The following is a 27,964-nucleotide window of genomic DNA, read 5'->3' as shown; positions in this document are numbered from 1 at the left end:
CCAGTTTACAAACCTTACATCTCTCGTCTGCCACCATCGGGGAATTTATGAAGAAACTATTATAATGATTCACACCTTGCTTACCTGCTTACCTAAGCTGAAACATCTCTCATTGTCCATTGTGCATAGACAGTGTGCCTATTACAGTGTTTCCAGATCCAACCGAGTTCCCTTAGGAGGAGCACATGGCTCCCCTGGCCTGACCAGTTTGGAACTTATCAACTGCACGGATCATTCATTACCAGATGATGCCATGAGACTGATGCCTGGCCTGAAAAGCCTTGCACTTTTCTACAAACACTCACATCAAGACATGCTAGAAGTGGTGCCATCACCAGTTTATCACCTGAAAAAATGGCTGAGTGATCTCCCTGAACTTTCAACCCTGGTCATAGTTAATGGCCCGCCTGTTAAGAAGTATGTCACCTCTATTCCAGCCACAGTGACCAGTCTTACACTGTGTGTTGCAGGATTATCGTCAGTGGAGGTGGCAGCTGTAGCTGTGCAGGTATCAAATCTCCTGCACCTTCACATTGACTCCTGGCCCTCACATTTGGGAACTCATACAGCTCAAATCCCGCAGCTATTTCCGAAGCTCAAAAGTCTCAAACTTCGCCATGAACATGTACCAGAGAAAGATTTCCTATGCCTTCACCAGCTGCAGGACCTGCAATATTTGGAGGTTCTTGACAGCCGGCCACAACTCTCTGTGCTTATTGGCAAGCTCCAAGTTCTCACTAACTATAGACTTTGTGTAACAACCTTTCCTCACCAAAGAGATGTGTTTTCTTGTCCCTGTGTTTGTCAGGTGTACTGAATCATACCAGTGAAGTACCTGTTGGAATCTGATTTAGTTTTTTCCCCAAAATAATTTAAATGTGCTATTACTAATAAACTACTTATTTACAGATTTCAAAATCACACAACGGTAAGTGTTACCGTATACAGGTTATTCAATTTTTAGACTGTTTTGAAAACCTACTGTGCCATTGACCGTATTCATTTAATTTAAGTTCTCCTGAGTCAACCTCTGACAAGGGGTCACAGTGATTAAGAGGACTGGAGAACAGAGACATGTTCAAGAAAAAAATTCTTTAAGAATCATAAGCCAAAAAGATTAGGAACCAAAGCTGTGAGTTCTGTATATGAAATGTCTAGAAATCAGTTGGCAAACATGTAAAGTGTGTATTGTTACAAAATATATAGTTTTTGATGCCATATCTGAACTTGAAAATGTTTGTAAAATGGACTACTAGGCTTTGGCCACCATCTTATGCATAACTTCAGTAATGGTCAGATTGTTAAGTACTTAACAGTTGATAGTGTTTGTTTAAAAAAAAAAAAGTGAAACAAATGTGACTTCTCAGTGAACAATGCCAGACATAAAGTACTAATTTTATTTGCAACAGTTATTATAATCAGAACCTGCACATTCTTACATCCCACTGAAACAAAGAGCCAGTGAACTTTTTGGCTCATAATGAAATTCAAAAGAAAAGTTAACTTTAGAATGCAATGTTCACTTAATCTCATTAACATTAAAAGGCTCAGATTTTTTTTTTTTCATTATTCTTTGAAGGAAGAAAAAAAATCATGAATAAGTAAGAAGTTAAACTTACATGGGCAAAATTACCTCACAATTCCTGTTTTTCAGGCACAAATGTCTTTCCACATTCATTCACATTCCCCAAGTTACTTTTCTTTACACAAAAAGCTGCTACAAATGTGCTGAATTACTGAGTACAGCGTACACTGGGCTGCCCATTACAGTGTAAAGTGTTGGAGTAAAGATGCACCACAGCAGCTGAAGCTTGTCTCAGAGTTCAGCGCATGACTCAAATCACAGGAAAGGTTGAACTCCACAGTGTATAAGACCTTATTGCATTGACACATTTGGCACAAGAAACATTATTTTTCAAAGTACAAACAAACTGAATATGCATATTGTGTATTAAATCCTTGCACACAAATTCTTGTGTCAACTTTAAACAGCAGAACTCAGACAGCAGGATCATTGCTCACGACTCAATTAAAAAGATCCTCAGGGCCACATTTCCTCGGAAGTCTGACACTGGATTTCAAGATGGTGTGCATTTGTGTGTGTAAGGAGGGGAAGCTATTGTTAGCATAGATACAAATAGAGCCAGCTATTTTTATATCATATCCCAACAGCTCAACAAGTTAGTAGTATGCTTTAATCTAAATCCAAAACCTAATTTTAAAGCCATGCTTTGTTATGAATTTAATATAGTGATATATCCATAAGAGTAGCAACAGTACTATATGGGAACAATGTTGAACTCAAGTGTAAGTTATTCTGATAAAAAAACAATTCTGAAATTGATACCTGTAAAATACAGTAGAAAATATCCACTTTTAATAAGTTTGTTTTAGCATATTTTATCAAAACTGCACAAAAAGTTCAACATTTATAACCACAGAAAATACATTACAATACAATGACCTACTTTTGCCATTTTCAGTCACATTTTGAACATGACTATTGTAAATAAGGCGAAACCCTTTGCAGTAGTTAAGTGAAAAAATCCATGTTGCTAGGTAATGTGATTTCACTTCTAATGAGCAATAATGAAATTAGATGAGAAGATGAGAATGTACTGTCTGCTAAAACTCAGAAGTAAAACAGTACAAAAATAACTAGGATCCTGGCATTAACCTGTAAACTGAACCTTAAGACTGTCATCTAAGAGATGTGGTTGGACTGAGTGCAAAGAGTTTGTACTGGTATTTTACAGAAGTGGAAGAGTTTAGTATGTGTCGATTTGCAAATGGAGTTAATGATTATTTTGATGGCACCACAATAGTTTCCAAAGCTAGAAAAATAGGTCTTTATCTTTGATTACACTTGTTGGCCAAGCACCAAATTGTGAACAACATACTTTAAAACAGCTTAAAACAACTCTCCGTGGTCCATGCAATCAAGCAGCTGTTTCATATCTGTAAATATCTATTTCAATGTAGACTCACATCCATGTGATGCAAGGTCTTGGCCTGCAATGGGGGTATAAAATAATTTACATATCGAGGATCGGAGGATGCCTCAACTTGATCTTCACATGCTTATGTATAAACACACACAAGGGGAAATGAGGATATTTCTTTGTTGCACAGGAATAGAACTCTAAATAAAAATCTCTTTGGGCTCTCTTAAAAATGTCTATAGCAAAAGTGTGATATGCCAAGTCCCTTCTTATGATGTTACCCACCTGTGGATTAACTCCCTCAATCTTTAAAAACACTGACTTATACCTGCATATCTGACACGTGAGTACACACACATCCACATTTGCATTTAGACACAAAAATAAATGTGTGCATGTGTACACACACAGACTTAACTTGATCCTAACTGAAGAGTTTAACAAAACAGACATGGCAGTAGGGCTTTTCATTCTGCTCTTTGAAGGTGCCTTTGTTAAGCTGCTTTAGGCAGAAAGCGCACACAAAGTGCTCTGGGTGGAACTTTTTGCCCATGGCTGTAATGCAGCGGCCGGTGATGGGCTTCTGACAGCCACAGCATAGTGAGCCTCTTCGCTCGTGGTAGTGTGCCTCACAATATGGCTGGCCCTCGTGATCAAAGAAGCTGCCGTTTACGAATGGCGTGAAGCACTCCTGGAAAAGAGACAAATAGTCGTTAAATTCATGATGACGGGTTTTGAAAGAAAATACCCAAATTTAGCACATATGTACTACCCTACCCTGCAGACAAAACATTCAGGATGCCAGACAGAATTAAGAGCAGAGATGTAGTTCTCCAAGATTGCACGGGAACATCCACCACATTTCGGGGCAAACATGTCAAAGTAGTCCTTTCTACAGAATGCCTTTCCATTCTTCTCATGGAAACCTAGAGGGCAGCAAAGAAGCACATGGAACTCATTCTTCTTTTGACACATCAGAATTCAACAATGCTCTTTTGCTACACAAGCTGGGTTCTGTGATATTAACTGAGGAGCAGTTGGTACCTTCAGGTCCAAAAAAAGCTCCACACTGGGCACAGAAGAAGTGTTCTGGATGCCAAGTCTTGTCCAAAGCAGTCACTACTTTCTGTGAAACAAAGAAGAAGTGAGTCATTAGTCAAGATTTGCTCAAGGTGTGACAAATAAATGTGATTTGTCCGGTTAATCTATAAGAAGGTCAATATGTGAACATGTATTCCTGTCGCTATCAGATAAACAAACACATCAGTGATTCAGAGACCAGGAGATGGCAGGCTAAGTCCTCAGAGCAGCTAGATTGCCTTGACTGTCAGCTCATGTTTTTCAGGCCTGATAGTGTTTCTCAAATTTATTTTTGAATTTTGAATGGTTTTAGGGACAAATACGGTCACCAAACTTTATCTCAAAATTATCTATCAATTCTGATGTTCACCACAGCTACATAAAAGTAAAACACATATAAACAATACTTGAAAATGAACCACTGGAAGTTAAACATTGAACTGCAGAAGTAATGAAGAAAAGGGAAGAAGTGACAGATCACAGTTGTCTTTGTCTGTGTCTTTCTTACATAGTGTGGACAAATGTTTGCTCAATATTACCTTTGGGAGGAGATTTACTAGATCAGAAGGCTTTTCTACACTTGATTTTAAGTTGAGGTTAAGGTTGGGGATAAGCATTTATTGTAATGCTTTATGCAAGGTTAAGGAGCTGGGCAATGTATTAGGTCTGAGTGTCCTCAGAGAGACAGCTGTACAAACAGGTGTGTGTCCACATAGTAAGTTAGGAAGTCCTAGTGACCCTTTCTCAGGCTAAAGTTTACTGTCAATTATTTACTTACTTGCCAGTAACTTCGGCACTGTGTGTGTGTGTGCGTGTGTGTCTGAGTATAGGAGTTTTTTTTACTGGTAAGATATGACAAAGCACTGAAAGTGAAAGAAGACAGTTAAATGCAGTGACACAGATATATAACACATCTTTCTACAGGCACAAGTCAACTAGAAGCCTCTTCAATATCCTGCCTTATGCTTGAGTGCATGTATGTGTTTTCTTTGACTGCTTTAGAAAGAAAAGCAATTTCTGACATGTAGTGATTTTTCCAGCAAGGCCTTAATCCATTAGGTTATGAATAAATAAATATCATTATCCACCCATCTATTGTATATATGACTTTGTGTGTGTGTGTATTAACGGATGCATTACTAACATCCAGTATGGGTCCATTACAGTAGTGGCATCGTGGTGAGAACAGGCTGTGGTAGTCTTTCTCACAGTAAGGCTGCCCCTCACGTTCAAAAAAGTTCCTGGAGCCTATCTCCTCCAGGCAGTGGGTGCACACAAAATGTTCAGGGTGCCAAGTTCTGCCCATGGCTGTTACCACCTGGTGTTGGGAGACACAGTACATTAAACTGAAATGAGCCACTAAAGGGAAAGATCACAAGACACCCAATACAGTTATGCAGATACATTTGGAGGAAACTTTTCTGCAGCTACTTTGACTTTGAAGTTGTGGTAAAAATATGTTCAAACAAAGATAACATCTATGTCTAAAGTTACGTGTTAATAAAACACAAAATATATCCAGCACGTTTTTACATTTCTCCAGCTGCTCCTCGCCAGTTCAAAGTTGAATTATTGGTAAATTGAGTGGCTTTGACCTTAAGCAATGACTACAGCCCAAGATAGAGTATGCAGAACACTCAACACAGCAATAACCAACCAAGTAAGGAGAACAAATCTGCAGGTGTGCAATCTTCCCTTGACCACATTATAAATAAAAAAAAGCTATGATGTCATAGCTTTTTTTGGGGGGGGGGTTAAATTATGTTTCACACAAAATAATACTAATTAACTCTGTATATGTTACAGGAATCATGCGTGCACATCTAAAAGTATCCATGTTTTCATTTAGTACATGTACAACCTAAAGTCCTGTTTAAAATGAGGTTGTTCTTTCTTCTGGTGAATGTACGATTCTGTGTTGTCATTACCTGTCCAACAATTGGTTTCTTGCAGGCTCCACAAACGCCCTTAGCTACTGTCTGGACTCCGAGTCTATTGAGGTCTGACTGCAGGCTTCCCAGCATGTTGTCCAGCTTGTTGGCTGGTTTGGGAGTGGCCGTGGGAGAAGTCTTTCCCTGGGACTGGATCTGACAGATATAAAAGACCAATGAGTTTTCACTATGCCATACAGATGCACAGAACAAGAGATGGACAAAACAACAGAAACCACTCCAGTCAATATATCTTCTAAAAAGCTTGTCTTATTAGTTTGTAGTTATAGAATCCCACTCACTGTATAGAGCATTCAGTATTCAGCATGTTTTCATAATTTTGGGACCTTCTCTAATAATACAAATCATATATTGAATATTAAAAAGTATGGCAGTAAAACAAAATGTCTTTTGCCAAGTGGTTGAAGAGCTTTAAATCTGAATGTTGTTTAATATGAATATGAATATCGAAAACCAGTTGAGGGAAAACCTGCCTGTAACCATGGCAAAATCTGTTTTGATCAAATCTAATTTATGTTTACAACATTTGATAATGATTGTGAATGTACATCTAGGTACATCTGGCAGCTGTATTGTAAGCAAACACAGAACTTGTGAGATGGTTTTGTTATTCTGGGTTCATGACACACACACACACACAAACACACACAATGCGCCTTACATTTTATTAAATAAAAAAACCTTACTTCTTGATGGATATTTGGCTTGCATGATGCATGTACTCTCAGCTGGGAGTTTTATTTGGTACACAAACTCTGTAGCTAAAGTAAGGCAGCTATTTAGCCTAGTGATAAAAATAGTGTGGACTAGAAATGTATTTAAATTGGCTGGAAGTATAAACGCAAGTTAGTAAAATGCAAAACAATTTAAGAGCATTAATGAGTTATAATATCTTTTGAAAATTTTTCTCTTGAATATTATTTTTTGTTTAAATAATTACATTTCAAATTTCTAAAATCTTTTTCACATGTGTGCATTTGTCCCGTTTTCAGATTTGTTTTACTGTTCACATTTCTTCTGTCATGACAGCTTGTCAGTCATCAGCTGTTCACTTTGAATGGCACAAACCTGTACAAAATATATCAAAGAATTGATGTATGGAATTTGAAAAATACCCACTGATATTTAGCCTCTGGGACTTGTTGACGGAAGTGCTTTGGAAATGCTATAATGTTGAGGGTAACTGTGCTGTCATGTGGCAGATTAAGTTTCAGTTGCACTGCAAGCCTACCATTCCTGGGCATGGGAGCACATTTAGTGGAATAGGAATATGAGGGGTTACACTCTGCTTGCCTTTAAGCTCTTTAAGTCTCCATTCCACTCCAACATCCAGCCCTTGGCGCCATCAGATGTCAGAATTAGAAAAGGGGCTAAGTCTCACTGGTCTGAGTGTCAGCAACCCCTCATAACATGAACAGACTGAATTTCAGACAGTCCTTTAAAGAGGCTACCTATTGCAGCTTGGCACGAATCAACACCGTGTCCATGACTGGACACATTTTGAATCACACCCAAATCCATGTAAGGTGCAACTGCTTGGATTTGGATCAAATACCCCGCAAACACACTCAGCTCAAATAATTCAAAGACACAGTGCAAAACAGACAAATAGGTTTAACAATTTGCTTGTGAGAAAAAGTGTACAAAGTGTATGAGGTCAAAGAAGAGGAAAGGGAGAAATGAAGAAAGGATATTCATGCCTGCAATGGTGGGAAGATTGGGTCATAGTCAGTCTGACATCCCACTGATACAAAGACCTTGGGAGGTGGAGGTGGCGTGACGGGCTTGGGAGGGGGGCTGGGTAAGGGAGCGGGCTGGACAGGGGGAGGTGTGGGTTCCCTGGGAGGAGGAGTGGGCTCCCTGGGAGGAGGAGTAGGTTCCCTGGGAGGAGGAGTAGGCTCCTTGGGGGGTGAAGGGGTGGCTTCTCGAGGAGGAGGGGGGGTTGGAGGGGGAGGAGGCAGTGGTGGAGGTAATTGCTTGACTGGGGGAAGCTTTTTGGGTGCTTGGGGAGATTGTGGAGGGGGGAGGACTTTTCTCTGTGGGGCAGGTGATTCAGGAGGAATGATAATCTGGAGGAAACAAGGATGAGGGAAACAGCAAACAGATGAGAGCAAACATAAGAAACAAGCAGACTCACAATCTAGAAAAAGAAAGGGTGATGAAAACAAAACTAGTAAAGTTAAACCAAAGTGACTGCCAACACAAAAACCTTTAAAAAGACTGTCATAAAGCCTCATACATATTTAATATTGGCCTGGTAATAACTGGACCATAGGCCACAAAACTAGTTAAACCATCAAAGAGACACAAAATTTGGTTTAACAGTTCAAGAATACCAGTGACTACAACTGCTGTGCAACTCTAATGTCTACCTTATCCACAGATGGCTGTACCCCCTCTTCCCGTGTTCGCTGTGGGTTGGACATAACAATGACACCCTCTGTCAGCCAATCATCTGGCTGTTGTTTACGCCGGCGCTCCACTCGCCCAATCCCCAGTTTACCCTGCAGCTCTTCGATGAGTCGGTCTTGTGAGTTGCTCTTATTGACAATGATCGGTCCCATTTTACGCTGCAACAGCGCCTCCCTGTACATCGGATGCACATTGGAAGTCTCCTTGGTGCGACGGATAACTGACTTGAGCTGGAGAATAGGTGATAAGGAGGTGTGGAGAGCAGGGGTTGTGCCATTCACCACAAAGTCGGTGTTGGGTTAGAAACACAAGCAGGACGAGCACAGCACTGGATGTCTTGTTTAGGAGGAAATATGCTCAAGCAGAGGTGCTCTGCAGTTTCTGTCAGGCACTCATGTATTTGATCAACTTTGCTCGCAGAAGCTAGCGCACCCATTCAAGTCCAATCCCTACATCCATCTATTTAAAACTAATTAGGTAGCTGCATCAAGGCATGCTGGATAGCTGAAGTCAAGACAAACATGTGCAGGTTCTTCAAGCATATACTCATTAACAAATAAAAAACTGTGTGGATCTATAGTGTGGAGTCTTCCTGCCTTACAGTCAAAAACACATATTTGCGTTATTCATTGGTTGCATAAACATGATTGGTCAGGCCCGGTGACTAACACAGCAATGTTGGGTGAAGCAAGTAGGGGCGTGCATAGACAACCTTACCAGCAAAGCTTTCAACATAAGCCACTCTCCAGGAAGACTTCTACCTCAAGGCATTTTGAAATTGCTATGCAATGACACTACATGCATCACACCATAGAAAATTTCTCTCCTTCAAGACAAGTTTGTCATTTTGCACAGCTCCTGAAGTATTCAAAGGACCTGCTCTCCCAAAATAAGCTGGTTTCAGCAACTAGAGATAGAGTTTGCTTAAACAATCATATGACACCGCCATCAAGTATTATCAGAGATAATAAATATCAAATTACAGAAACACCAATTGGGGTCCTAAAGTATCACTAGCTTTATGCCAGCAGCTTATTTTGGGAGAATCAAATTGAGCTTCCTACTTGGCCAGAAGCAGATAGCCGCTCTACGGCAGAAGGTTGCTGTATGGGCAGGTCCAACATGGCATCTGGTGTTCCAGGGCAGGTGGAGGGTGTTAAACTCTCGTCCATCCAGCAGGACTCAGTCATGGATATCAGGGTTTCCTCTCTGCTGAGATCTGGGTAAATTCCATCATCTTCCTCCCAAAATCTGTTTTCATCTCCAGGCACAACAGAAGCATGTGGCAGGTTGTCAGTTAGTTGGGTGGAGTCAAGGGATAAGAGTTTGTCTAAAGCATCATCCAGGTGTTCCCGGCATGGCCATGTTAAATCCACTACTTTGAATCCCTGTTTTTCTGTGGGTGGGGGAGACAGGCTTTTTGATGGTACACTGGCACATGAAACTGGTGAAGTTCTAGGACTGCTGGTGCCAGGAACTGTGTATGTTTTTCTTATGACTGAAACAGGACTCTTAGGAGGTGCAGTTTCACTCTTTAAAACAGATACTGGGCTTGAAAGTCGAGGTAATGTTACTGGAAAGGCACTCTTTGGGACGGATTCAGAACTAAAAGTCTTGAGTACAGTTGGTGAACTAGAGATATTAGGAAGTGTCACAGAAGTAGAGCTCTTAGGAACAATTTCTGGACTACAACTTTTTGGGGTGGTTTCCAAACCAGAGATATCTGGGACAGTCACAGGACTTGCACTTTTTGGAACTGGACTCGACAATCTTGGAACAGTAAGTGGATTAGCAGTCTTTGGCACTGTCACTGTGCTTTCATTCTTTGCAGCTGCTTCTGAACTGTGACTAATGGTAGCTGGGTTCAGACTGGTGCTTTCAAGATCAGGTAGACAGGGACTCTTAGCTCTAAGAATGGGACTGGGGAATCTAAAGACTGTACCAGTACTAGGGCTCTTAGAAGAAACCACAGGACTGGAACTCTGAGCAGCAGGACCCTGACTAGAACTTCTGCCAACAGTAACTGGAATTAAACTCTTTTCACACGGACTTGAACTTTTACTTGTAGATACTTTAATAAATGACGACTGCGTGGAGCTGATGACTTCAGGTTTTTGAGTACTAGAGACAGTGAGGTGCTCCACATGAGAGACAGCAGAAGTTACACTTTCACCATTATCTTTCTGTTGGATCTGGGAGTACTCGGAGGATGCAGCTACCACTCCGGAAACAGATGATGTGGGGTCTGAACAACCATTTTCATCTATATGGAGTTCCAGCACAAGAGGGGTACAGTAGGGAGAACTAGAGGGTAGCAAAGTATCCACTAAATCAACATGAGGATTTATAGATGGATTGGTTACTCTTTCAACAACAGATGAAGTGGCTACCACTGAAGGGTCCATAGCTTCCTGATTTACAGATAACTGAGAGCCAGACTAAATTGCGTGGAATCATGTTATGATCACAATGTACAATATATATATATATATAAAGACAAGACATACACAGTGGTGGAGAAAAGAAAAGAGACCAGGGAAAAAAAGAATCAGAGGACAATGAAAAAGACAAATACATACAGAGCCAGAGCCCACTAACTTTTTATCTCAATACTATGAAAATTAAAGTGAATCAACTAAACATTGTCTCAGTGGTACTGGACTGTTGCTGTGCTGACCCCCTAACTTCCTATGACTGCAACAAATTTTAGACAGCATCCAAACAAATCACAACCAAACCGGAATGATATCTGGTACATAGTTTAAGGGTGACAAGACTTAAAATTTTTGAATTAATGGTTTTCAAATAGTAGATTGGGACCAATAATGGGAAAAATCCGCACTATAGTCATGTCACTGCAACATGTTTACATTTGTAAGAAAATACGATGAAAACTACAGACAAAGACACAATGTAAATGTGTAAAACAGCAGAAAACACAGTGTCCACCATTTCTATTGTGGATCAATGCCAGCAACATTAGCAATCAATTTAACATACCATATAAAACCACAAATGTAAAAAGCACAGAATCCAAGTCAAATCTAAGCCAATTCCTTAATTAATTTAACAGCTGTGTAACCCCTAAACATGTGCTGCATAGAACCCAAACTACACTCACTTGTGATCTGTACTCACATTGCTTTGGACTTTGAAGTCAGAGAGGGAGGCCATTAGTTCATCTAGTTCTCGTGTGGCAGAGGAGGCAGACATTCTTGCTTGCTGCTGTGCTGGTGTTTCCCCATGTCCAATCGTTTGTCCATCTGTCACCACCACAGGCGTAGGACTAAAGATGAGCATATCACAGTCAAGCAAACTGAGTGGTATTTTACATGAAACTGTAAACATAAATAAATCAAAAGCAAAACAATGCTTTTTGTAACCTCAACAACAATTTAGTTCTCATACGAGAATCAGCTACAATATTATGATCACCTGGTGGTTTAACAAAGATAAGCATGAGAATAAATAGCAATAATGTGTCTAATTGGTTCTTATTAGTATCATTTTAATGTTTTCTACATGAGCATTATTTCTATGCTTCTGTTGTCATTTGTTACTTACATAGGTGTGGGCACAGAACTTTCCAGCTCGTTCAGAAGGCTCTCCACACTTGGTTGTACATCTCCAACAGCTGCGGCACTGCGTTTGGGCTTCCCATACACAGGTGGGGCAGCCTTGCCTGCCTTAGAGACTCCATTCTCCTGGATGTGGTGGACTTGTGGAGTTGCCTCTTCTTGCACAAAAAATGTATAATTTATTTTAAAAAAATAAAGACAATAATAACAACTGAAGGTAAGGGACACCCCTGTGCACTACCACAAAACAGAGATGGGAATTTAGATAGTAACAGTTGAGTTCTATTAAAGAGACTTGTGTTTATTTTATTTACATAAAAGTAAGATAATCTCTTTGCACACCTTCTGTGGGGAAGGCTGGGGTGCTGTGCTGGACAGCGTTAAGCTCCAACAGTAGGCGGTCCAGCTCAGACAGGTTGTTGCCCAGAGAGGAGCTCATTGCAGCAGCTGATGACTCACTACTCTTCTGCTTATTAGGAAAACTGTACAGGGTAGAAAGAAGAACTGGTGTTTATCAACTCTGCACTGAGGTTGTTGCTATGTTTTGGAACCGGCATCATTATGACTGTATTTATGGCTAACAATGAGTCATGATCAAAGTGAGGCTTGTGTCATGTTAGAAAACTCTTCTCTCCCACTGGCCTTCATTTCATAGGCAAAATATGGGAGAGGACATTTAGTATAAACAAAGCTCTCCATGTTACCTTTTTACAGTTAGGGCTCCAAGAAATTGAGAGTCCTACCTGTATACGTGATCCTCTTCACCTATGTGCTGGGTTGGACTTGTACTGTCTCTGGACCAGGGACTTCTCTGAGCTGGACTGAAGGACTAAGGAGAGGACAAGATGCTTTAATCACAGTAAAATATGCTGGGGACCATTCCCCTGATCAACATAAACATTTACTTTGAAATGACATGTGTCCAGTTTGCATTTACCTCCGTTCCATCTAGTCCGTTCAGAGTTTGCTCAGAATGGGTGGGTGGGAACTGGGACGGAGAACCGACGTCTGACTGGGTCTGATCCCCAACAGGAAAGGAGTAAGGAGTCTCGTCAGACAGGAAAAGAGGCCGTTTGGAAATGTGGGATGTTGTGGACTCAAGGTCCGCCAACAGAGCATCTGCAGAAACACAAAACTCTGATTATATTCTGACAGGTTTGACCATTATTCTAATGTGGGATAGGGTTGGGCGATAAGACAATAATCAGCCTGACAGCCTGCCCGCGTGGCATTTACATGTTCTCCCCATACATTCGTGAGTATCCTCCAGGTACTCTGGTTTCCTCTAACAGTTCAAAGACATTCATATTTGGTTAACATAGGACTCAAAATTGTCCCTAGGCGTAAATGTGAGTGTGAATGGTTTTCCGTCTGTGTATGTCTCCTTGTGTTGCCCCTTAAAATATAATGGAGACCCGTGCAAGGTGTACCTTTTATTGAATCTTAAGATGCTAAATTTTACAATATAAAAGTGTATACCATAAAAAATGTGAACATCCACCCCTTCCAACACTAGGATTCACTTCTGTACACATACTGTATCTAGCATTTAGACCTCCAAATTGTCTAGAAACTCACCACCAATTCAGTTTGTATACACACAGCATTGAATAATTACACCTTCTTGGTGAGTTGCTCAAAACATCAAGGCGGGGTGGAGTTGTAAAAGTTGAATCACACTGAGTGTCACAGCCACTCCTTTAGTTAATTTTTTCCCTTGCCTGCCTGCTGTCTTGACATGATGCAAGTCTAAGAGTCACTGTAAAGTCTGCAATCAGGTATACATGCTTATATTTATAATCTTTATCCATGTGAGGGGGTACTCTGGCCAAGAAAACAAACTAATTTAGTTTTAAACACTAGGTAGAATGACACATAACATTAAAAGGGATTTAATGAACGGTGCTGACTGTATTACTGAATACTACAGGCTTATTTTAGCACGCTCACTCAATACTTTAGTGTTTAGTTTCTCGTGCAGATTTTCAAGTCCTAAATAATAAACTCTATTTTTAATCATATCCTCAATCTGACAACAAATGCTTCATATAAACAGTTTTGTTTATACATATTTGTAAGGGCAACAAAGGAGCCATAGATCATAAAAAAATAAGTAATCACACCCAGACACCATAGCTATTCCACATAGACTAAAATAAAGAGCTATTGGTCCAGGTAAGAACAACTGTTAGTCCAGGTAAGATCAAATAGGCCAATGGAGCCAGTGTTGCCAATAAGGAGTTACCAATTTTAAGCCAAAGTTAAATAAACCGCAGAGACAAAAAGTGAATCTGAAGAATTTCTATCATAAACCATCATCCATTATCAAGGAAAATAATCAAAGCTGCTCCTGACTGCTCCTAAGCAATGCTTATAATAATATTGCAATATAGTGTTCCACAGCAACTAGTGCTCTCAACATCATTTTAAATGCTTTCAAAAAAGACAAAACCATAGCAAAAACCACACCTAATGAAAGTGAGACATACCTTAGAAAAAGACAGGCAACTACTATTGTAAGAAATAAGGAGATAATATAGAAAAAAGTAAAAGACTTGAAAGAGGACCCAAACAGACAGGAACTGCCTTTCTTAACACCATCATCTGCAAAATGAGGAAGGGGAAGTGTGGTTTGTAGCTAAGAGCAGAAGGGCAGGGCAGAAGGGTTAAAATTGATGGCAGCAGGTTAAGCTTTAACCCCCCTTCCAGGTCCAACCAAGCTGCCTGAAAGCTCAAGTAAGAGATACTACTCACGCAAGTGACGATCCACTGAGAACAGTCAGAGGATGAAGCCTTCCAACCTTGGTACAGTTGGCACTTTAGAGCATAGGGAGCAAGGACTACACACTAGTTGCGAAATGGGGAATGCTGAGGGCAAGCAGAGCTCTTATCATCAGGGGCATGTCCAACTAAGGGAGTGGTATCACAAAGGTATTTAAAGGTACAATCAGTCCCTCCTTCACACTGTCAGCACAAACTTGTCTTCGGTTACTCTTGACTCACACCTGTAATATTAAATTTAATCTTTACATATACTGATTATTTTACCACAATCTCATTTATAGCCTCAATATTCTACAACAGGATTTTATGAGGAAACCATAAACATTTTATACATTTCACCTGAAAATGAATGCAAAGTTAAACCATAGTATCATCACTACAGTGTTAACACACACTGCAATGTTTCCCAGACAGAGAGGAGACACAGCAAAAGCACAGCCAGATCAGAATCGGATCTACTTGGACCAACTTAGCATTACCATGGTTGGCGTGATTGGCATGGCTAGCATGCCAGTGTCCTGGGGTTCACAGCAGCCTGGGCACATCCCACAGCATTTCATTTTGGATACAGCACAACCCTAACCCTAACCCAAAGTGTACACCTGTGCAGCCAGCTCTTTGTATATAGCCTCAAAAAAATAAAAAATGTACTCACAGGTACAAACATGCAGAAACAACACAAATATTCACCTTTGTGTGAGTTAAAACTTACCAACAACCAGTGTTACCCACAGGTGCTCTCAATACTGCAGCTTTTAGGCCTAACAGCCACAGGTCTAGTAGAGCAGGCGGTTTTCCTGTGTTTAAATGTAGCAAGCAGTCTTCTTTACAACATTTCCCACGGTGTAGGCAATTTGTATTGTAATGACATCACCCGCAGCACAGGAAGAAAAGGTGATGTAGGTGTTTTGTTTTGTTGTTTTGACATTCAACATACAAAGGATTTTAGATTTCTTTAGAAGTTCCTCTGAAATATTGCATAAACAAACGGTGAGCATATCTTTAGTGCTCACTATGTTCCTGTGGCTGGTGTCAGAACAGAGTTTTACTGCAGCTGGAGACTTCAGTTAAACAGATGTTAGTCCAGATGGTTTACACAAGAGAAGTTAATCAACTTAGCTCTCAAGCTGAACTGCCTTTAACCCTGGTTATGATGTCTCTGATGATCTAAAATAGAGTTACTGCTCAAACACAAACCTCTGTTCTGGACAAAAAACATTTTTTGTAAGGCACTGGCTTTAATGTGCAAATGGTCTTGGATCATAATAAAGGAATTTCATTGAAATCAACAGCCCATACAGTCCTGTAATTTAGAGGATACAGACTAAACATAAATTATAGAAATTAGCAGCCCCAGGGTTAAACTATGTTCACTGAATACTGCAAGCTAGGCATGCTCTGGCCCATCCACAATCTACACAGAGGTGTGTCAGCCTCCTCTGCCAAATTAGGATACCATGACACCCAGACTCTAATACAAAGCACACTCGTTCCCCAGTGCCCAAAAATGGAACTAGATTAAAAAGGAAACTCAAAGGAGATCTCTTAGAAAAGACTCCTAAATCATTCTTATCTCTTGTTAGAAGAGGCAACTTAAAACATTAGATGGCAATATTTAATTTTTATTAAGAGCACACAGGGGTGAGGTTTCCTGAATTTATTTCCTATGGAATGGTCTTTAATGTGGTAGAACAAAGTGGACAGTTTGTGAGAGGGTGACAGATCTACACCTGCCTAATATATCAGGTCACACTTAGCTCTAGCAAACAATAACTAAACACAGCTTGCTCTTTTCAGTTGCAGCTAATGAACAGAGAAAATGTCCACAATACCAGATGTAGCAGAGCAGGGCACAGCTGGGCTCAAACAATGAGGAATGGTGGTGTGCGTGGAGAGCGGCAAGCAAATCCTTAGTGGCTATAATGTGGGTTGACACAGATTAAGGAGGCTCCCTTCCTCCCAGATGAATGGCGTGCATTTTAATTACATGAAAGTTGCTCCGCATGGGGTTCATTACAGGAAGGAGCGAGAGGAAGGAGAGAAAGAAAAGGAGAGAGGCAAAAAAGGGAATGAAAAAGAAAGGAAAATTGGGAATGAAGGGCGGATGAATGCAGGAAAAATGAGGCTATTGAAAGGAAACTAAATGAAAATACAAGTACAAAGTACGCATTGAAAGGCATGATAGATGTTAAATTACGGCTTTTAAAAGCCAAATTAACATAAAATATAAATGGAATCTAATTAGGCAAAGCAATCCTAGAGCACAAATGTACGAATTTTGATCAATAGAAGCCCTGGACACCAGAGGCAGGCCTCCTCTCTCCCCGACAGGACATCCTGTCTGCCTAAAACTACACACACTGGATGAGCCCGTATCAGTGCTGACAACTGAGCAGAGTGAATCGATGCCATCTACTACTCAAAACATCTCCTGTTTATTCAGCTCTGCTGGTAGCCGTTAATTTCAAAGGCACACATCTGTTAACAACCTGTAGGGGGTGATGTCGAGTTGTATGTGAGAGCCCAGCCAAGCACCAAGCACGTCTCTGTTGTTTCTTTCTTCTCAGGGCTGATTTATGGAATAGCCTTTATCTGTGAGGTTCACAAATGCCAAGGCATTTACCAAGATAAGAGCTGACACCAAAGTGAGACTAAAAGGATAAATATCGGCAGTAAAGCTGCAAGGCTCTGTCTGTGCAGCAGGTTTACCTGTGTTCTCTGACCTCGATTCTACATTTCCTATCCTCAATCCTTTAATTTCTTCCCTTTGGATCTAGTGTGTTGCAAGGTGCAAAGTGGCTGATATGAATTCCTAACATGCCACAGCTCGTCCTCTAAATATGAGAGGAAGAGGCAGAGAGAAATGCCTGGTGCACACCAGCTGAAAAAGATAGAGGGATAAGACAGAAAAGGAGGGACTGAAGGCAAGATAGGACAGGTGAAAGAAAACAGATGCATAACGAAGAACATTATACAGTATATTTTACATGAAATGAGAATGTGAAAATGTCTACTGTAAGAAGCAGTCTACCGCTCTCTTGGTCAGAAATATGGGTGTATGTTGACATGAAGTGACAGCCTTCTAATGTTCTGCTGTGAGGGACATGGCCTTTCCCTGGGACACAAGCTGACAGACCATCACAGGGACGATGAATCTAGCTCTTTGCGTTCACCAGAAGGAAAAAAAAAAAGAGAGAGAAATCAGGGCAAGATATGTTCACACGCACTTACGCATTACTCGCCTCCAGGCTTATGTTAGACAGCAGAAGGCCGGTGCCTGTGTCCATTTGGAGCGCTTCAGCGGGCACCCAAGCACAAAATTAAATCACCCTAGAAACATGCACACACAGACACAAACACACACAGGTGCAATGGCAGAACAACAACACAGGTGCCTCTAAAACAGTCTGCTTACACATACCAGAGACTGACTGAGGCATCTAGTCCCACTATAAATACCTCCCCTGTTCAACCCTGACCAGTGGGAGACGTACGTTGGATGGATGGCCATGACTGTCAAAGAACCAGGACAACATTAAAGACCACCCAACTAGCCTGTAATCTGTATTGCATGGCATTTGCTGTACTCTTCATGCAATGTAAGGTAAAAAGCCTGGTTGGAGTTGCTTTAACACTTTAACTAAAGATGCTATTAAACTCAAATGGCACAATAGCTCAAATCTGCAATCAGGTCATGGAATCAAAATGTTGCCGCAGCAGTTTGTACTCCAATCTTAACTACTCAATACGATTCCATCAAATCTGTTTATATGTAATCCAAAACTTACTACTGGACTCAGGCCCAGAGAACATCTGCTAATCGATAACCTCAAGAATGTAAACTGACAGGACCCTCTGCAAAACAAAGTGAGCGATTCTAATAAATGACTACACAAAGAGATGTTGTAACACTATTATAATAATGCAACATGCACTGTGACCTCATGCTGCCTTTTCAACTGAGAAAAGTTTACTACTTTGTCTAATTTTGTGAGTGTGTGCAGTGTATGATGTGTAAGATTTGTTTGTACAAAGCAAATATTCAGCTTATGATGGATTTTGGGACAAAAACATCATCTTCACAAAGCTGTAAAGTAAATGTCATGGTTTTAACTGGGTTTTATGGCTGGATCTACACATATCGAACTCAATGTGCACCACAACCAGATTCTGCTATGCCTGGCTGCGACCATCGGACAAAATCGAGGTGAGTATGAGCACGTCGCCAGAAAAGATCAGCCTTTTAGTGCTGGCAATTAAACAGTACATTGTTACACTGACAGTTACTATGCTGTAAATTAATTACTTAAATTACATTTCATAATTACTTATTAAATTTTAATAGGGTAACTAATAATCTTCTCAACATTGCTTCTGACAAGGGTAGAGTCACACCACACAAGTCAAACTTGTGACGCATTTGACACCTAATTTTTGTACACTTCCACCCAGAACACAACTATGCAAAAAGAAAAGCTGCATTCTATAAAAGGTATCAAAGAAAGGTATAAGTATAGAAATTAGTTAAAAAGAGCCTTAAATCCACCTTGAATGGAGGGATGACAGAGTTTAAGAATAGTGCAGCAAGTAAACTAAGATGATTCATTATGTGCGGCAAACTTAGAAAGGGTTCCCGTTTTTATTTTTGGACAGTAATTATCACACTGATAAACTTTTAGCAACAGCTTTTAAAAACATGCAGTTCTCGCTGTTTGCTTTTAAACTTTTTTCGCTTATCACTTGTGAGTTGCATCTGTACTTTGTTTTGTACTACTCCTTGCTGTAAACCCATTGCCCAAAGGGACAATACATAGCTACAAAAATCAATGATTAGAGGGTTTTTGATTGTATGACATGTATTTACCTCTTTATATGATTAAAGGAACTGAAATAAGAAAGAGTATCTGCAGCTTCAAAATTTGTAGTAAGAAAAGTTAAAAGCTAAAACACTCTCATTCTCCTAATCTGTCTTATTTGCCACAGAGAGTAGCACATAGAAAAACACAGTGGCTGTCTGTAGGTGCAAAAAAATAAAGCAAGCACGCAAGCTTTCGTCTTATCCTGTGAGTTCAGGGTCGCCACAGCGACCATTGTCCTCATGTTGATTACGCTGGATGCCCTTCCTGATGCAAACCTCCGCAATTTCTACCGAGCTTGGACCGGCACTGTACAGCTGGGGAGGGGACTGGGCTGTTGGGGGTTCGTTGTCTTGCCCAGAGACACTTCGACATATAGCCAGGACCAGGGATCGAACCACTGTGGTCCGTGGTTGACTGCCTTACCAACTGAGCTACAGTCGCCCCTAAAGCAGAGAATATATACTGACATAAAATAAAATAAAAAGTTAAATCCAATTCACAATTTGCCTTAATTGCCTGAGTAGAAGTAAACCATTACTGTAAGGGCACAGTACAGGATCACGACCCAATCTACAACTACACAACCCACTGAGACCACGTGGGCTGTAAATGTAATGTATTGGCTCAGCGATCTTGAATTTTTCAATTATTACATAAATTGCAATATGTTGTGATTTCTTCTTTGTTGTGATATGGAAAACTGCAATGTTCTGATCTAAATATGAATCAGAATGTGCTATAGCATTATGCTTTGCTTCACTCATTAAAAAAATACAGGTCTTTCAAATATAAGCCATAATGTGTGTGTACTGCACAGGATATCGTGTAGTTACTACTTGCAAAAGCGCTGTTAACATTGGTAAAAGAGCTGCACTATTGAAGTTCCGTATATCTTTTAGTTGAGATAACAAACAAGATAACAAACAAAAGTTATGCAGCTTAAGGGAAACAGAGCTACCTTGACCTAAACGGCACCTCCACAGCACCAAAGTATCATGCAGTAAACATTAGTGGCTTCACACTCCCAGTTTAGCTTGATTGAGAACACTCCAATCATTCCCATCCCACCATTAAAGATTGTCTCCTTCCCCTAATCAGTTTTGCCTGGTTCTGTCTTTTCTGGGTTGAAGTAGGTCAGAGCACCAGAAACAAGCTGCTCTTTGTCCCCCTTCGGCACGACAAGGACAGAGGGAAGAGGATGGAAAGGAGGAATAGTGAGGCCAAATCATTCCACTGGAAAACAATCAGCTCTATCTGGATCCCAGAACCCTTATGTATGTGTGTGTGTGTGTGTGTGTGTGTGTGTGTGTGTGTGTGTGTGTGTGTGTGTGTCTTGTTAAGCCTTATAAACCTGTGGAGTAATAATCCCTGAGCCTCCATCAGACTTCCTAAATGATCCTCTTTAACAAGCCAGATGCTGATTGTAAACCCAACTAAAGCAAAAGCCATCTGAAAACCCACGTTACTTCCTCTTGTATGTGCGCACTCACATGCCTTCCGCCCTCTAATGTTTCTAATTGATCAAGGCTTGCATTGTGGTAGCCTTTACCATAAAGAGGGCAGTGGCAGCAAAGTGTTAGTGATTGCTAAAGCTGTGTAGACACCAGAGGAAATTTTAATTTCACTCATTTCTTAATAAAACAGACGTGTGTATCACGGCTTAGCCAACATCCACACCAATCATACAGTACCTTTTCTTTAAAAAAGCGCAAACTAAGTCTGAAAGTCCGTGCAAGTAAATAAAAGGCCATCTACCCTCTAGACTGCACTTGAGGGAAGAACCACTATCAGTAGTTTCCTGCTGTGGTTGATTGTGCTACCACTTAGATTTTGCAGTTCAGTGTAGTATATTTATCCTCTATGCAGATCTGTTAAACCAGCTGTTTGTATGTTACAGATTGCATCGCATCGACTGAGCAGTCAGTCACTGTCAGAGGGAATGTAGGGACGAGAATCTCGCAGTCAGCAGGGAGCTCAACTCATCAGTGGACAGCAGGATGTTGGACAGGGGGAAGTCTTGTTACAGCTGTAGCCATATTATAAAAGTGCACCGTTTTTCTCTGCATTTTGCTTCATTTCTTCATTCGCTGCATCAGAGGACACGCTGCAGACTAACGAGTTGTTGGGGCTGACTAAACAGCAAACACATCATAAAAGACATTCTGGACAAAACCAGTTCCTTCTGGTCACATTGAGGAAGTCAACAAAAAAAGAACATATTGAGACTTGTCCAGAAATGAAGTGTGACTCACATGGTGTCTAATACATACAACAGGCTATGGGTCTGCATCAGACAAACCTTCTGGCATTCACAACAACACTAAGGGGACCTCCTAATATAGCTGCAAGTACAATGGCCTTAACCACAGCCAGAATTTGTTGCAATCCCTATGAGCCAAACGATGATTTTTGGCTTGAGGAACAATTTACAATTAAACCCTGGGTCCAAAAACCTATGGTAGCTGCTCATATATTGACCATGGAGACTGTTGTTATGGTGTGCTGAGCCCATGAGAGATGACATGATGGTTGGCTGAGTGTGGAGCTGTTGCTGCTTAGTCAGCTTCCTCTTCAGAGTTCTGTCTACACCAGTTTGTCTTTTGTTTGTTTGTCTGTGTGTGTGTGCGCACGCGCGCACCATATGTCTCGAAGCCTAGCAGCATTTAGATTTTAAAGTCAAACAGATGGACAAGCCTTGGAGAAGATACAGGGGATTCTACATTGATACTGTGTGTGATTTCTGTGCATGTGTCAGAGACAAGAGATGTTTCATCTATTGCAAGCTGGCCCATTGCTGCCCTAAACTGAGGTTCACTGGAGATGGGATTTGTGACAACAATTGCACTTCAACAGAAGTGTGTGGGCAGGTTCAACAAAATTAACTATATTACTACAAGCAAAGGTCAAACCCTAAATTTTATGGATCAAGCTCCAAAAATGCCTACGTATATCATAATGCAACTCAACAGAGTTCAGATATCCACTCTGACGAGCAGCTGGAATGGTTACATCCTCTCTTGTTGTAAGTCGACCTATCAACTAAATTTGTGAGCAGGATTTACATGAAGAAAGTAACACCTTTGAGTACTTATTTCACTGTAGCTGCTGTTCACCTATAAATTAAACGAACAACTTACAAGTTACAAAAACAGAAATTTAGTCAGCAAAGAAAATATGGTTGTGTCTGGCAGAATTAAAACTACCACTCAGGCATAACTGTAAATCACTGCCACAGCCTATAATAGAACATGTAGACAAAATGACCACATGTAAGCTGTCCAATTTTTGTTGTTGTTGTATATAAACAATGATCCAACCTAAATTTAGACTCTGTTGTGAATCTAGGCTACAACAGATCTCACTGAGCTATTTTACCCACGCCCACATTATGAGTGACATTTCCAACATTGCAGCTGCTGCTCCAACAGGCTCTGGGGAATCACTCCCCTTCAAACGATGCCGCTAAAGTGACACTGAAACAAATTCACGAGAGAAACGAAACAGCTACTCCATCTGGAGCTGAAAAAAGAAAACAATGAAAAGGTACTGCATATCAAAGAAAGTTAACTTTGGAGGCTATTTGACATTCATGTCTTGTTGGTGCAGCCTCAGAGCAGTGAAGCACAGAGCAACGCTTGGCAGCCCTGATAGCTGAGGAGGGGCGGTCAATGAAAGTTTGCCTTAGAACATGCCACAGCAGCTAAAATGAAATGATTGCACAAATAAAAAGAGATGCAAAATATATACACTGTTCATGTCTAGCATAATAAAAGAAATCATTTTGAATCATTATTCTAGAGTTTCTCCATTCGGACTTGCATTACTGTCTGAAGTTAAAAACCTTTTAATTGCCAGCGATTGACCATCACAATCTGCCTTGATCCAAATCTTCCTAAAGCCTAATCCGTTCTCTTGCAAACTCACCCAGCTTTAAACTGTCAATAAAGTGCAGCCTGCAGCTTCCTATGTGGTTCACCACAGGAATGTTGGGGAGTGGGAAGAGAGAGGGTGGGGCAGTGCAGTGTTTAAGGAGGATAAGTTTGGCTGAGGCCCAATCCCTGCATGTGGGCCTGATCCACCCTGACGCCCTGCCTGAGATCAGTGCTAGTCTGCTCCCACGGACGGTGGTGTGGGAAGCCTGTGAAACTAACAAGCTGAGTATGTCCACATGTGCAGATCACAGGAAATCCACTTAAGGGGGGGCAAACCTGCCAGTCAGACACACTGCTTTAATATCACGAGAGTCGTGTGGCAATGTGGGAATAGTGGGGACTGTTAGAAATGAACAATAAAAGTGAGAAGAAGGAGAAATGGGGGAATGTCAGGTGGTTGGAGGAAGATTTCTAGATGCTGCTTGCTCAGCACTTACGAGGAAGGACTCTGCTCTGCTAAAAATACATTTAGGTTTTGCTGTCCTCTCTTGGATCTGATGTACAAGGATCTGTGCACAGCCTCATTTCAGCTCTTCAAAAAGGTGTTTTTAAACTTCCTGACTTTCAATTCATGTACTTTTAATTTTCATGAAGAGATGGAGGAAAATAGAATGCTTTCTCCATCCCATCCCAACACCATCCGTAATGACAGAGCATGAACCACTGAAGAGTATAGTATTTCCCTGCTAAAAAGATGACAAAATTTATGAGCCTGTGACATGGTAATTACACTGGGTTGTGTGACACTCTTTTTTAAACAGCTACTTTAAGGAAAACCCTTCACCTATGTAAGCTGAGATGGCATCCATAAATATTGACTGGATATAGAGTGACCAGTGTTCTCACTTCAGCCTCTTTCCTACCACCAAGATGTGAATCACAGAACTGAGTTTAGGCCCAAACTGAACATAGCCAGGTGTTCTTTAGGATGGTTCAACCATGTAAAACACGTCAGTCTGAATTGCCTTGTCCTGCTTCAAATAACCCTTTATAACTAATCTCTTATTTGATAGAAGCTCCACCTGCAGCTCACGGAGGGTGGTAGTAGGTTTTTGGTGGCTTTTGCTGTACATTTATCATCTTTGACTTTGCAAATGCATTCTGGTGTTTTTTTTTAGCACCCAATGAACTTGACTCCTTCAATGCATTTCAAGGATGTCCTGCTAAACTTAACCTCACCGTTGCAGGGGAAAAACACTCAAGAGCCTTGTAAACAGACGCTGCACACTCCATGTGTCAGATGGGATGCAAATAAACTCGAATCATGACAGCAGTGTGTAAGATACATTCCTACATCAGTGTCCTTCTGTTTCTAATTGCACTGCAAACTTTTACATTAGGGAACCAGGTCTGCGTTGCCTGTTGGTCACCGACCTGTCAATCTCTGAGCGATGAGCAGGGTAAAGAAGATACAAATACTGTTATTTATCTTGGTCATTAGATTTTGGGCTTGTTGGTTTAATCCAGTGTCATGTATATGTTAAGAGGACTGGTACTTGTGCCAACCCACTGTGTCTCTGCAGCTATCTAGCCAGGTTAATCATATGTTGTTTAACAAAATGTGCACATGCTCACAGGTTGAATTTTTTGCACCATATTGTGCAATGTGCTTGGTGCGCTCCTTATCAGAGAAAGAAAGATGAAGACAAATGTCAGTCCTTTTGTCGAGACATGCTCACATGTGCACAGCTTTTCACCACCTCATGCATTCTGTATTTGAAGTTCTATTTTTTTACCCTAATCCCTTTTGTCCCAACCCAATTCTGAAAACACTGGGTTCAAGTCTGATCTAACATTTATCTACATTAAGTATCATAAAATAAGATTCTGACACATCGTAATAACAGCTGTAACCAACTTAGTGTGACAAATTGTATTTTTCTGAAACGGTGTGATGCAAACACTTGGGTCAAGGGTTATTTCTCTGTCGAATTAATACATTTGTCTAAATGTTTAATAATCTTACATTTTGATTTATAATTAATCTTCAAATGTAACTATGAGGCTATAACAGTCTAGAATTACAGCCGTGACTTTTCTAACGGTTGTTGTGAAATACTGAGTGTAGATGTTTATTTGATTTATCTATCTGTTGTGATGTGGCAGATAATTCACTGGTTATTACCTGTGTTATACTGTAGTTCAGATTGAATTTCCACTTCCAAGGGTGATTTTCTGAGGAGCTGATCCTTTTTTTAGTTCATACTACACTGTGACAATGCATGCAAAATTCATAAGCATGGCCAAATGGACTGGTTGGAGATCAGAACATGAGAAGTGATCTCAGCTTGGAAATGACCGTTGATAACTGGTTTAAAGTATATGCATCAGTCTGCTTAAAGCCCAACATTTATTTAGGTAGAAGAACTTGGGTGATGTGTGCACTGAGAGCACTGTGCTGAGCTTCACACACAACCTCCCCTCAGGCACTACATCTTCTACTGCCACAACTGACTCAGTTAACCTCAGGACATCACAGCTCTCTAGGATTCATCTGTTACTCTGTGTTTGTGTGTGTGTGTGTCTGTGTGTGTGTGTGAACAAACATGGCACCAGTGTGACAATCTGCTGCTCAGGGAGGAAGTGAAGTTAAAATAAGTTGCTCTAATCGAGGTCCTGATCCAAATGGACGTCATTCATCGCATCAAGTGACTTTGTCAAAGAACGACCTTATTATTATTAACTGTTGCCATCCTGTTTAATGGTGACACTCACAAGGAGGAGCTCAGTGTTGCATCAAATATCCGCTGACCCGAGGTCAAATCTATTCTATCTAAAATTGTTGTAGTTCTGAGCAGAGTTAGAGGAGCCGTGTTAGAGTTTACTGATCCCCGTTAAAGGAACTGGGAGAGGAACCCGCCCAGAACCACAGAACCAGAACTACAGAAACACAGCAATAGCGTAGCTCGGTCCATTCGCACACGTTTTTACGTGACAAACACATATGTTGATGGCGTTTATTGTCGCAATGTGTTTTTATGTCAGCACGCAGGGCCTTTCTGGACACACGACCTCGCGCTGAGCTCAGTTAATCGTGGATAACTTAACCTACCTGCACACGAGCACACTGCTGAGCCACACAGACAACTCCAGCTATCGAGCTTCTCAAAAATCACACACACGCTGCTTTAATGTTGCCTGCAGAGCCAACGAACTTACCTAAATCATCCATGTTGGCCGGAAATCTGAGAAGCGGACCGGTTGTCCTCTGGTGGACTGCAAGCAGCCGATTCAGCTCCAAATGCCCAAATGTCCGATCGCACGGCTTCTCTCGATGAAGACAGTGAAGTTTTGAAGTTCCCCTGCAGCTCGACGAGCCTCAAACACACTCTCTTACTCACCAACAACACACACACACATACACACACATACCCCACGCCTCCCCGCCCCCCTCCGGGATCTCCACAGTCCACATCCAGCCCCCACGCCTGCCCAGCAGCTGTAACACACATGGACCGGCGCCATCTAGCGGCAGAGGAGAGGAGGTTTTGGGTTTAAAGGTATTTTATTGGACATAAGAAAACATAAGAAACAGATCAAATCATCAAAGAAAAATGAAGAAAAAAAAATCACCTATACAAAAAATTAATAAAATAAACAAACGAACAAAAAAAGTGATCAAAAATTTACAATCAATTCTCCACTTTACTCCACCACAGTACAAAACAATCATGACCTTTCATCACAGTCCATATGTGATTAAAGGCCTCAATCATCTGATACTAAGTGTCTTCCTCCCTAAGCCTGGCAGCTCCTCCTGAACCAGCACCTGCTCCACACTGCCAGTAATCTGAGCTCAGTGTGTCACACCACAGTGAGAACCAGACAGAAAGTTCATAAGAACAAGTATCTTCTTAATCCTCACATAGTGTTTTAGTCTTCAGTTATACTCATCCAAATTAGTGCAAGCTTTGAGTTACTTTGTGTTACCTCTGCAGATATTTATCCAGCTGGAAGTGTATTTTTCACATTGCAAAACCTAATGTGTGGCAAAAAAAACCCCAAAGGGTATCAGTATGTTTTCAAAAAATTATTTATACTGCAATGATGTAAATAATGTACAGTGTCTCTTTACAGTGTTTGAATGTTTTTAACACATTTTGTAGTTTCGTTTGGTAGTGTCAGAATACAGTACCCGAGGGGCACATTTGTATTTAATATTTATCATATCATGTCTAGTTTATATACTGAGAACAATGGGAGCATACAGTACAGAACCACGTTCATTGACTTAAAACGTGCAAATGCAATAAATCATTTGCATATACCTTTTTTAAGTAATTTAGTAAAATTAATTTTTAGACATAAACTGGTTGAATTGTATTTTCTGAAGCATTTTAAAAAACAAAATTTATAGATGTGCAGAGATAAATGGGGAAATGATTGTGCACCCAACTTGCTCTGCTGTGATTTTCTTGCTATGTT

At 40.7% G+C, this 27,964-nt stretch overlaps 1 protein-coding gene across 4 annotated transcripts; it reads right to left on the bottom strand.

Annotated features, from left to right (window-relative positions):
* Window positions 1–1,376: 1,376 nt before the first annotated feature.
* Window positions 1,377–26,905, bottom strand: LOC137127893 (paxillin-like). 4 transcript variants are annotated; one of them, XM_067505432.1, is made up of 14 exons: window positions 26,699–26,905; window positions 12,902–13,083; window positions 12,708–12,793; window positions 12,307–12,446; window positions 11,951–12,119; window positions 11,525–11,672; window positions 9,451–10,824; window positions 8,347–8,616; window positions 7,675–8,043; window positions 5,951–6,109; window positions 5,167–5,340; window positions 3,987–4,068; window positions 3,720–3,868; window positions 1,377–3,633 (listed from the first exon to the last, which is right to left on the bottom strand). In XM_067505432.1, the coding sequence occupies exons 1-14, from the start codon at window positions 26,709–26,711 to the stop codon at window positions 3,367–3,369; spliced, it is 3,582 nt and encodes a 1,193-aa protein (XP_067361533.1). In that variant the 5' UTR covers window positions 26,712–26,905; the 3' UTR covers window positions 1,377–3,366. The 4 variants fall into 4 exon arrangements, with proteins under 4 accessions (XP_067361533.1, XP_067361532.1, XP_067361534.1 ...); XM_067505431.1 differs by having other exon boundaries at window positions 11,951–12,122; window positions 26,699–26,904; XM_067505433.1 differs by lacking the exons at window positions 8,347–8,616; window positions 9,451–10,824 and having other exon boundaries at window positions 11,951–12,122; window positions 26,699–26,898.
* Between the last annotated feature and the right edge of the window lie 1,059 nt (window positions 26,906–27,964).

The sequence above is a fragment of the Channa argus genome, chromosome 5 (genome assembly GCF_033026475.1).
Source record: "Channa argus isolate prfri chromosome 5, Channa argus male v1.0, whole genome shotgun sequence".
Classification (NCBI taxonomy): domain Eukaryota; kingdom Metazoa; phylum Chordata; class Actinopteri; order Anabantiformes; family Channidae; genus Channa; species Channa argus.
Note: the sequence above shows the minus strand (reverse complement) of the source record. Positions and strands in the feature narration are given on the sequence as shown.

Coding starts and splice junctions, on each gene's coding strand:
- LOC137127893 (XM_067505431.1), bottom strand. Junction 8,044..8,346: donor TACAGCCATCTGTGGATAAG/GTAGACATTAGA, acceptor TGTTTCCTCCAG/ATTATCATTCCTCCTGAATC. Junction 4,069..5,166: donor GTAATGGACCCATACTGGAT/GTTAGTAATGCA, acceptor TTTGTTTCACAG/AAAGTAGTGACTGCTTTGGA.